This window comes from Lipotes vexillifer, unplaced genomic scaffold, assembly GCF_000442215.2.
Source record: "Lipotes vexillifer unplaced genomic scaffold, Lipotes_vexillifer_v1.1 scaffold1634, whole genome shotgun sequence".
Classification (NCBI taxonomy): domain Eukaryota; kingdom Metazoa; phylum Chordata; class Mammalia; order Artiodactyla; family Lipotidae; genus Lipotes; species Lipotes vexillifer.
The window spans coordinates 376,404-387,716 of record NW_006771542.1 but is presented as its reverse complement, the minus strand read 5'-3'; the positions used below and the strand labels follow the sequence as shown (position 1 = coordinate 387,716).

The 11,313-nt window shown below is 43.2% G+C and overlaps 2 protein-coding genes across 7 annotated transcripts in view; one reads left to right on the top strand and one right to left on the bottom strand.

Moving 5' to 3' along the window:
- The window catches only part of BACE1 (beta-secretase 1), a 23,170-nt gene extending 20,712 nt beyond the window's left edge, over positions 1-2,458 (top strand). For 2 of the 4 annotated variants that reach the window (XM_007446912.1, XM_007446911.1), the window contains exon 9: positions 301-573. In XM_007446912.1, the coding sequence (XP_007446974.1) occupies positions 301-542 (242 nt within the window). In that variant the 3' untranslated portion in view covers positions 543-573. Of the gene's footprint in view, positions 1-300 lie in introns of all 4 variants that reach the window. The other 2 variants (XM_007446909.1, XM_007446910.1) reach the window with 2 other exon arrangements.
- Positions 2,459-4,442: 1,984 nt separating this feature from the next.
- RNF214 (ring finger protein 214) overlaps positions 4,443-11,313 on the bottom strand; it is a 49,638-nt gene continuing 42,767 nt past the window's right edge. For all 3 annotated transcript variants that reach the window (XM_007446906.1, XM_007446907.1, XM_007446908.1), the window contains exons 7-15: positions 9,221-9,317; positions 8,893-8,981; positions 8,215-8,305; positions 7,912-8,010; positions 7,337-7,713; positions 7,070-7,202; positions 6,751-6,855; positions 6,384-6,479; positions 4,443-5,036 (exon numbers count right to left, since the gene is read on the bottom strand). In XM_007446906.1, coding sequence (XP_007446968.1) covers positions 4,971-5,036; positions 6,384-6,479; positions 6,751-6,855; positions 7,070-7,202; positions 7,337-7,713; positions 7,912-8,010; positions 8,215-8,305; positions 8,893-8,981; positions 9,221-9,317 — 1,153 coding nt within the window. In that variant the 3' untranslated portion in view covers positions 4,443-4,970. The remainder of the gene's footprint in view (positions 5,037-6,383; positions 6,480-6,750; positions 6,856-7,069; positions 7,203-7,336; positions 7,714-7,911; positions 8,011-8,214; positions 8,306-8,892; positions 8,982-9,220; positions 9,318-11,313) is intronic.

The window sequence follows — 11,313 nt, the reverse complement described above, 5'->3', positions numbered from 1 at the left end:
CAGCAGGAGCAGGTGAGTTTACTGGGTATATGTAGGGCTGGCTTTTTGGTCAACTTAGAATGACTGACTTTTAGGGCCCTGTCCTATTGGACAGGTAGACAGGAAGGGGTTGTTGTCCCCAGTGGCCTGGGAGGAGAGCCATGCCTCCACCTGGCAACGGCTTTCTGTCCTGCTCCTAAATATCTCCCAGGAGGGAGAGTCTACGGCCTCCTCAAGGGCTGGTTTCAAGGCCTGTCCCGGGAAGTTCTTTTGGGTGTGTAATCCAAACTGCTCTGTGACTCACATCTGCCCTTTCTCCAGTGCACGATGAGTTCAGGACAGCAGCGGTAGAAGGTCCTTTTGTCACCCTGGACATGGAAGACTGTGGCTACAACATCCCACAGACAGATGAATCGACCCTCATGACCATAGCCTATGTCATGGCTGCCATCTGCGCCCTCTTCATGCTGCCCCTCTGCCTCATGGTATGTCAGTGGCGCTGCCTCCGCTGCCTGCGCCATCAGCACGATGACTTTGCTGATGACATCTCCCTGCTGAAGTGAGGAGGCCCACGGGCAGAAGAGAGAGATCCCCCTGGACCACATCTGGTGGTTCGCTCTGGTCACAAGGAGGAGACACAGATGGCACCTGTGGCCAGAGCACCTCAAGACCCTCACCCACCCACAAATGCCTCTGCCTTGACAGAAAAGGAAAAGCTGGCAAGGTGGGTTGCAGGGACTGCACCTGTAAGAACCAGGAGAGGGAAGAAAGAAGTGCTCTGATGGCGGGAATACTCTTGGTCACCTCAAACTTGAGTTGGGAAATTCTGCTGCTTGAAACTTTAGCCCTGAACCTTTGTCCACCATCCCTTTAGATTCTCCAACCCAAAGTATTCTTCTTTTCTTAGTTCCAGAAGTAAGGTGACCCCAGTGTGTGTCTCTGCAGTACCCTAGCAGAGAAAGGGCCAATATTGTTTCCCTGCTGGCCACAGTCAGCGGGAACGGACGCACCGTTTGCTGTTTGCTTTAGAGATAGGGACTGTATAGACAAGCCTATAACATTGGTGCAAAGACTGCCTCTTGAATTAAAAAGTAATTTAAAAATAATTTGTACAAATAATTTGTACAAATGGGGGTGGCTGGACGAGAAGGAAAGGGAATGTAAAGACAGGGAAGCTGGGATCAAAGTGAGGCAAGGCCAGAACATGACCGTTCACCAGTCCCAGTTTTAGACGGCTTCTCCAAGATAGAATCCCACCTTCTAAGATGGGTGTTGCTTCCCAGTGTCTTCTTTTCTGTGGTTGCAGCCTGACCAAAAGTGCGATGGGAAGGAGGGCTTCTCTAGCCAAAAAGCTCTTTTTAACTCTCTTAAAGGAAAAGTGCCCACTAAAAGGTTCCATCTAACAAATGAATTTCTACCTTATTAATTCCTTGTCCCTACCTGAACCTTCTACTGTACACGTGACTGGTAGCACTGAAACATCCCCAACCCTGGAAGCCCCAGGTGCCCTATGGGAAAGCAGCCGGAATAGAGCAAATATAACAGGGCTGCACTTTGTCTTCCTGGCTACCTGTTCACCCCCTCCCCCAGTCCTATTTCTCCAGAGCTTTGTAGCTGAGGTGCTAAGAATAGATAGGAAACCTCTCCTATCTAATCCTTGAAAGCAGACTCTTGAAGATTCATTCAGCAGGGATAGAGTTGATGCCCTATACCCACTGCCTGGATTTCTTCCTGTTCAGCTGTAAGTGGTAGTAAGATCTTGACATAATAAGAGCAGTTTCATTGCCTTCTCCCTGTCTCTAAGGTCTCCCTCATTTATTTGGCTAAGGCATCCCACAGTGGCACTAGTATTATACCAAGAATGTCAGGAACACAGGGCTTTCTGGCTCCACCAGCACTGCATTCAGTATCAAGGCTGCGTGGAAAAAGGATGACAGCCTCCGGGCTTCCTAATTCCCTTCACCACAAGAGCCCCTTGATGGAGGCCATCCTTTGCCCCTATCCTGCTCTTTATTCCCCGCTCCTAATAGTACTTGGGTACCCAGGCTGGTTCTTGGGCTAGACAGTGGGGACCAAGTTCACTTCCTCCCTATCAGTTCTAAGCCAGTCGACTATGATACCAGTGTTAATGGGAAGAGCTGAATTTTCTTACTATTCCACTGGATCCTATTCCTCTCTGGTCAACACACTGCTTCCAGGTATGGGACCCGCACAGTGTAGAATTACCTGATGAGGGAGAGGGAAATACAAAGAGGGCCTCTGGAGATCCTGGCCTCAGCCAGCTGCCCACAAGCCATAAACCAATAAAACGAGAATATTGAGTCACAGTTTTTTATCTGAGTCCTCTTCATTCCCACTGCACCTGGTGCTGCTTTGGCTGACGGAGAACACCCCATAACCACAGAGACTGGCAGGAAGACTGGAGACTGTCCACTTCCAGCTTGGAACTTACTGTGTAAATAAACTTCCAGAACTGCTACCGTGAAATGAAAATGCCACATTCCACTTTATAATTTCGATCCACATTGGGGAAAACTGGTTTTTCCCCAGCTCGTTCCAGGGTATAAAACTCAACCCCTTCCTTAGTAAGTCTCACTGTCCTATTTTTTTCTTTGAAAGAGAAAACCTGTACTTATTTTTCTTTTAACAGTTTCTTCCTTTCTACCCTGAAACCATGAACTCTGAAGTGTAAAAAAAAAATCTAGACAACAGCTTCTTCCTTGTAAAAATATGTACTCTATATTTCTATTTTTAAATTCTATGCCAGAAAAATGACTGTCCCATCTCCACTCCCTGCATCAGGGGCCTTCCCCGGGGGTCTGCACAGCTTGTACCAGTGCAGGCCAGTGGACAGAGGGAAAAGGGAGAACAAGGGTGACCAAAACTTAACTGTTGCTTTTGGATTGATCCTGAACAAGAAAGAGCAAAGAGCGACGATGAGTCCCGGCCCCCATGCACACCCTCCACCACACTGTCTTCCTGCTGCAGCTGGTTTCCAGGGGCTTTCACTAGGAAGCAGTTAAGCTCCCCATCCCCTCCTGTTTTCTCTTTACCCCTTTGGTGTCAAAGATTTGTAGAAAAGAAACAGGATATTTTTTAGACCCACTTCTAATTTCTGTATTTTCATTGGATACTGAAAAATACTGCAAGTGGCCAAAGGCTGCTGCAAAGTTAAGGGGAGATAAAATCTTAAGATTACAAGATAAAAAATGAATCCCCCCCCAAATGAAAAGAACAAAGGAACTGGTCTTCCATTTTGCCACATTTCCTGTTCATGATGGCTACCAAACTAGAGTCATTAATATTTCATTAACCAAAGAAAGTGGGTCATCCGACCTCTACAGTGGGGAGTACTCAGGCCATTTCCATCACCCTACAAGATGCCAAGGAGATCCCAGGAAATCCATTTCCTTACACTGTTGTCAGTCAATAAACCGGGACAAGTAAGACCAGAGAAGAGAAAGAGTATGTTCATGAGCTGATAGGCAAGGATGAAAGACAAGGAAGAGTAACATGAACAGAGAGGAGAGAATTATTTGGCTCTGAAAGGAAAAATCTTTGCTACCCTCATATGTACTACTAGTGCGAGTAAGCATTTCCAGGTCCCAGAATGGGAAAAATTCACCTGTTGGTAATATAATAATATCCTTTCCGGGAGCTAATTTTTTTTATTACTGCTTCATTTTTACTTGTTTAATTCCAAAAGAGAAGGGAGCTGAAGCCATTTCCATTAGGAGTAAAGATAAAGCGATAGGAAAGGATTCAAAGCTCTAATAGAAACACAGCTTTCCCGGGTATAAACCTAGAAACTGGAAGTGCTCAATAAGCAGAGGCGAAAAAATAACCTCGTTCCAGATAGCTGTCCATAGAACAAATGACTTATAAACTTAAAATCTAAACTCCCTTCTTCATAGCACTTTGGTCTCCATTTTTCCCAGGACAGGAAGCATGTCCCCCCTAGCTTTCTTGCTTCAAAAATTCAAACCCATATCCCAAGATTATCCTGAAAGGAATTTTGCACAGACATCTCCTCACCCCAGTGCCTGCCTGGAACTCACCCAAGGTCACCAAACAACTTGGTTGTGAACCAACTGCCTTAACCTTCAAGGGGAGGGGGGATAGCTAGACTAGAAGACCAGAAGTGAAGGGGAAGCGGTGAGGACTTCACAAGGTTGGTCTGTGAAAGCTTGATCAGAAGCCAAGTCAGTGGTGGAAAGGGATGGCTTGGCCCAGGAAAGACCTGTGGGCTATGCTAGTTTCTAAAGAGATGACTATCCAGGAAGTAGGGTGGAGAGAAGTTTGTGGAGGCATGGGGGAAACGGGACCTGGTTATGTTGTTATTCTTGGACTGTGAATTTTGCTGATGTAAACGGACTATTCTGTAAACCTAATGTCTATGTACAAATAATGAGTGTTAACACAGTAAAATGTTCAACGAAAAATCAAACTATCAGGGTTATATATTTTTTCCTCAATCAGTCTCATTTTCTCCATTTGGAGTAGAGGGGCTAGAATAGCACTGAGGCTTCCGGAAGCTTTCAATAAGCAAGGCATCTGGCTGGACAGCAGGTGAGCACCAGGGTTCAAATCGGCGTACATGAGCCTCATGAAAATGGACTAGAGGCTGAGCCAAATCAGAGCAGGGTGGCCTTAGAGCAAGAGCAGCTTCCTAGATGGTTTTTATATTGCATCTGAAAACAGCCCTAGGCAGGAATATCATAATTTCAAGGCCAAGTTAAATACCATCTTACCTACAATCTGCTTCCCCGAGAGGAACTGAAAGGTGAGGGGGACAGACCATTTCTGCATAATATACATACTTTCATTTACGAACATCTGAATACAGACTTTCTATACACACATTACCTATATAATAAAAATGTACATGGCATGAGTATATGTCACTGTATAAATATAGAGTTTTAGAAATCTTGAACCCGCGCTTCCTGTTCACATCAGTTTCTCCTCTTCTTCCTCCCCAGTCAGGTCCGTCATTTAAGAGTTGGACAAAAGGGACAAGTGTCATTTGTGTTGGTCTGGGCCCAGAATTTGATACACTGGAAAGAAAGAAAGACATACCTCAGGTTCATCAGGAAAGATGGAGGGAAGGAGGGGAGAGAGCGCTGTTAAGGTTCAACAGGTCTAAGGGATGTTTACTGAGTCAGAAAAGCTCACTGGGGGACTGGAAGGGCTGCTTCACTGGCTTTTACCGCCAGAAGAGTCTTCAGAGCAGGTGAACCTGATCTTGTTTTACAGGGAACATTAACAATCAGCTAATAACAGTGAGAAGCTGCTTTCTGCTGACTGTCTACAGGCTTGCTCCTTCTTGCCATCTATTTAGCCTGAGATGAGCTTCCATCTCCTAATACCCATTGCCCTCAAATCTTATTCAGGATTTTCCCTTACCAAGAATTTAGATATAAATTCAGTTTCTACCTCTTAGAAAAACGAAATGAACAAAACAAAATAGTAAAAAAAAAAAAAAAAAAAAAAAAAAAAAACACTGTTTGCAAACAAAATACTATTGGAAGAATATATTTTCCAGGTGGACTACAGACGAAATAGAAATAATTCAAATACATTTAAAGCATAATGAAACAATCTGAAGTCATCAATGACAAAACCTGCTTTGTCAAGTATTCCTTAAAAAGTGGTGAAGATATCAGTGTCGTAATTAATATAGAAAATATGCAAAGTATAGTTAATAGAAACAGACTACCAGTTTATATGCTTCGTAACATAATGAATCTGTTGACAGTACGTATATTGCTGTTATTTATAGTCCCATGGTGACAAGAAAATGTCACCAATTACTGGCTACAAAAACAGAACACAAATTTTTTCTAATGATTTATACCCCTTAGAAAAAAAAAAAAAAAAAAAAAAAAAAAAAAAAAAAAAAAAAAAAAAAAAAAAAAAAATCATCCCTGGTGCTAAGAGATTTAACTCTGGTACCATCATAAAAGACAGGAATAACTTGTCAGTTTGTGAAGCTAATCTCTAATAGGTCAGCCTTCCAACTATTTTATTAATGGAGTTACTAATCTCATATTCAGGTTCCCTATTCCATTCCTCTCATCTAAGCAAAGTCTCTTGGCAATGGTACGTCTGAAACAATGGTTAGATATGTATATCTTATCGTCAATTTTCCAAGACAGTGACTATCAGTGTTCTAGTATGAACTGTTCATCCAGTCCAGCCCCTACAGGGAATGGGGTAGAAGGAAGCTGGGAGCCTAGCTGCCAGTATTCTGAATTCTGCTGATATTTAAGCCACGATTTACTGAAACCTTATATTTAGATATTAATGATGAGCATCAACACTGTAAAATGTTCAAGAAAATTAAACTATCTCAGCCATCAAAAAGAAAGAGTGGAAAAAAGAGGAAGGCATGCAGCACCCACCTCCTTGTGCAGCACATGGGTACATGCCATTGGGTGCAGCTCACTGGGCTGGACAAGTTTCTGGCACATTAGACACAGTTTACAGGTGGCTGGAGCCTGTACAGCAGAGGAGGGACAGTCAAAAGAGTAAGGAACCTCTGGGCCTCCTTGCCTTATATGCCCATGATTCCATCTACTCTTCCCATGTAGCAAAAAGATTTGACACCAAAAGAAAAGTTCCAATACAGAGTACCTGCATTTTCCCAGCTGGGGCTGTCGACAACCCAGCTGAGGAGATGATGGCTTCTTCCTGCGCTCCACCTATAAACCCACTCCCTCCTCACCCCCAGCTTCTCCACATCCCAGTTTTCAAAGAATAGAGTCTTACATGTGAAGACCTCCCAGGATATGAAACTTGGGCAGAAGGCAAGAACATTGGGGTACTGATTTGGGCCAATGGAGCAGGGAACAGGGCCCGGATCCGACCAAGGGGCTGTGGGCAGAAATGTTGTCACAGTGAGGGAGGAACATCTGAGAAACAGGGCATTTAACAAAGAGATGTCATTCATTTCCCAGCGCAGCAAAGGAAGAAAGCAGGCCAGATACCCCTGGCTGCAATGCTTCTTCCCACCCCAAATATTTCTGAAATCTACCTCTTCCCCAACATCTCAGCAGGTCTGAGTTCTCCGCCAAGTAGCTTTTCTTACCTGAGTACTTGCTGCCACCCGCTCATGCTCTGCCAGTCGTGCAGCTACCAGCTGGATCAGCTCCTCCATGGTCAGACCTGCCATGGTGGTACGTGCTGTCTTGATCTGCTGAAGAATGTTGGTCATCTGGGCCCTAAGAAAGAAAAATGTTGAGGGGGAGAGATTCTATACTACACTCATGAGGAATGTCTATGAAACCTCTCCTATTTTAACCCATAAACATTTCTCTGAAAAACACTTTTAAAATTAATCCTTAAAGATACTTACTTATTGCATTGTGGAAACCGAGTCAGCAGCTTCTCCAGAATCTTCTCCAGTTTGTCTACTGGTTGGGGCCGGGCAGTTTCAGTAGAAGCCTTAACACCACCCAAGCCTGGGGGAGGTGGGATGGAGGCGGCAGGGGGCACGTGTGGACCATGGGGGCCGACAAGGGAACCCAAGCCAGGGCTATTTCTCCCATGGGATCCAGGAAGGGGTGGGGAAGGCTGGTTGGGCTGGGAAAGGGCAGGGTTCAGGATCGGGAAAGACAAGGAACGGGGATCTGCACTGGGCATAACCATGGGCATTGTGACCTGCCCAATGGAGAAAGGCATCCGAGGAGCCAGAGAGGGACTGGGTTGAAACACCTGAAGCATGAAGTCTGTCTGCAGAGGGGAAGAGGTGGAAGACAAGTGAGAGAGAAAGAAAACGGAAGTTTAGGAAACTGGAGCAGAAATCAGTGAGCAACTCTTTCTTGTACCAAATAAGGATGGTCCTGATATCTCCATAAAAAGAACAAGTGAAAGACTCTAGGCTCTGCCACCAACACACAAAGGTAGACTCCCCAAAGCCAGCGCTCTTACCTCTGATGGGGGTGGAGGCAAAGTGGGAGTAGGGATCTGAGGAAGGCTGCTCAGCTTGGCTCCATTCCTCACTAGCTGGATATGACTATTAAATTGGTCCTAGAAAAGAGAGAAAAGCAAGAATTATCCTTTACTGCTAAGCAGTATGAGCCTTCCTAAAAAGAGAGCACCATCCTATACCAGGAAAGCAAGAGGAAGTGGTAGGACAGGCCCTAAGGGCAACGCAAAAGGTCCTTCCCTATCGCCAGAAGTGTTTAAGCACAGATTAACTCTGACTCAATGATCACGCATCACTACACTTACCCGAACATTCTTTTTCATTATCCGAACTCCATTCAGTCTTGTCTCCCACTCCTGTTTGGAACGAACTGTCTCTAGTGTTGGGGGAGTTGACCTTTCAAGAAACCAACAGTAATTTACAGAATTAAAGAAAACCCAATTCCTAACTCTCTGAGATAGCAGAACAGTAGCTGGCTAATGGGCCTGGAGAGAAGAGGTCGGAGCATGTGCAGGAGAAGGTCAAGGTTCTAAGCCGTTTGCCTCACTTTAACTCCAGCATCTTGCAAAACAAGTATTGGAGAAAGCGGACCAACCACAGAGAGAGGGCTCTTGTCTGGCTGAAAATGCCACGGGGGTCCTCCAAATTTCATGGCAGAAAGAGGAGAAATGACTGTATAAGACACAAATCTCCAAAGACATTTGTTATGCTTGACAACATAAGAGATACTGTTTATCCAATTGGAAATAATACAATAAAAAGCACAAAACTGTAAGACTGTAGAAAGGGAAGAGTCAGAGAGTGAGGAAGTTTAGAGTATGGGAAGAGAAATCACTGAACAAATTACTATCGCACAGAGATGACTTCCCGTGAAGACAGAATAAGTGCCAGACTAGCTGGCCCAGGGTTTCAAAACCTAAAAAAATGCCTCCAAAACACAAAACTGCAGGGCCATTAAAACCCTAGAAATGGAAGGTACTTACTTGAGGTAAGTAAGGTGCAGTTCTGCCTCTTTTTCTGCTTCTTCTAGTTTCAATACCAACAACTCTTTCCGACTCTCTAGTGATAAGATCTAAGGAAACCATACACACATACACACACACACACACACACACACACACACACACACTTTATTAATTTTACATACACAAAGCTACCCTTAGATACTTAAAACAATGCTTAGTGGCTCTACGGTATAATACTTAAATAGCTTAGTGTACAGTATTGATACTATACCAAAAGTACACACCGTCTGGGAGCCCAAAATCAAGACCTTCAACTATATAGCTTCAACATAGCGACTCTTCTCACCTCTGCCTTCCAGGCCCGTTCTGTCTCTTCCATAATGTTCCGATTTATTTCACCATCTTGATTCTTGAGTCTATCCAGTTCCATTTCCCACACTTCTCTGTAAGGTAAGAAACCAAGAACAAGACAGGAGAGAAAGACAAGCTTGCTAAGGAACACCAAGGCAAAAGTAAAACCTGAAACTGGTCTACCTAGTATGTTAGAGGAAGTGTTACTCTAAGTATTAACTATAGATATATACAAATTATGTTTAAAGTGGTCTGAAATTGCATAATCACCCTATATTTGAAAGTAAAAATGTTCACATCTCCATTTGCTAAAATAAAGTTACCCAGAACAAAGTGTGTACTTAGAACCAAAACCCACTGAGGCAGAATGTTCTTCTATGATCCAGGAATGCTCAAATCAAACTGGCATTCCTCTGACTCCTTGTCTTTTGGTATGGGTACTGAAGAATGCAGGACTAAACCCAAAATACTTATCGCTAAGGCAGCAATCACTAATTCACTACTAACCACACAGACACTGGCTTACTGATTTTCACATTTCCTTAGCTATAGTAAACATTCTTCAAAAGGAAAAAATGTTGTCTTCATACCTCAGGACTTTTCCTTTCCATCAGTTTCCTTCATTCTTACACCAGCTCCCCAGCCCCATCCCTAGAGTGTAATATACACCCTTAGGATTAGGGTGACCAACTGTCCCAGTTTGCCCAGGAATGAGGGATTTCCCAGGATGTGGGGCAGTTGATTATTCTACTCAGGACCGAAGATGCCAACAAAGGAACAGAACCAGCAGAAGAATTTCCCTGTATTACACTTGACTGAAATGTAATGACGTACATAGCTGAAAGCAACAGGATTACCCAGATCAGTGGACAGAATAGTATGGAAATGTGTACATTATTTTCACTGATTTTTTTTTTTTTTTTTGAATTCTCCACACATCCCTGGCTAGCTATTTCATAAAGTACAGGTGTGTATGTCTGTGTGTCTCTTACACACACATTCATTTATTGATTCACTAACATCCGTCTGGCCCTCTGCTGACAAGGTCAACGCATGTAATAGAAACAACTAGGAGGGCATATTCTTCCTTAATCTCCATGTGTTGTCCTCTCCAAATAAACTTCCTGCCAGAGGAAGAATTCTCTAATAGTTCTTTTTTTTTTTTCTTTCTCTAACAGCTCTTTAGACAAAGGTTTATAAGTAGATGTATTTTCCTAATACAGCACATATTCCTCAAGTGAAAAAATATATGAGGAGTCAGAATCCTCTTACCATAAGAATATGTGATATACGTGTGGGGTCAATCAGCAGTCCATTTAGCCTACTAGACACTCTGTGACAATGAGATGATTGTAGGAAAACATGGCTGCTGCTTTCTGTGAATGATGCTGTTCTTAAACACTATCGGTGTTCATCGAACACCTCTAACTTTCATTAAATTCATTTATCAACTAGGGATTACAATTATATTAGAAAAATACTGCCACGTCCACGGGGGCCATCCCGCAAATTCACACAAAGAAAAATCTTTTCCTTTGGGCATCTGGCAACATCTATCTCCTTGGGATCCAACAAGACAAAAGGAACTACTAGCAACCACAACAAAAATGGTTAAGGAATTCTTAAACAGTCATAAAAATGGTCAGCCTTACCATACGTTCACTAGTCTGTAAGATATGTAACAGATTTCACTTCACTAAGGGGTACTAGCTGCAACCCATGCTAGAAAAAACAAAATCAGTTGCCCATAGTAGATGCCCAAAATATTCTTGACATAATATAAACCACTGAGTATGTTTTAACTCTTTAAATGCTTGGTCTAATTTCTTTCAAGTCCCATGCTTCTGTTATTTTGCTTAGCTAGTTTAAAGAATCAATGGTTCCAATGAATAAATCCTACCAGACTGTACAAGTCTGACTTGTCCCAATATGTTTGCATAATTTAAAAAATTAATTTTGCTTTTCATCATGTAAATAATACAAATTATAAAAAGTTTAGAAAATACAAAACAGAAAGAGTCTACTAATTCAAAAAAATACATGCAGGGGCTTCCCTGGTGGCACAGTGGTTAAGAGTCCGCCTGCCAA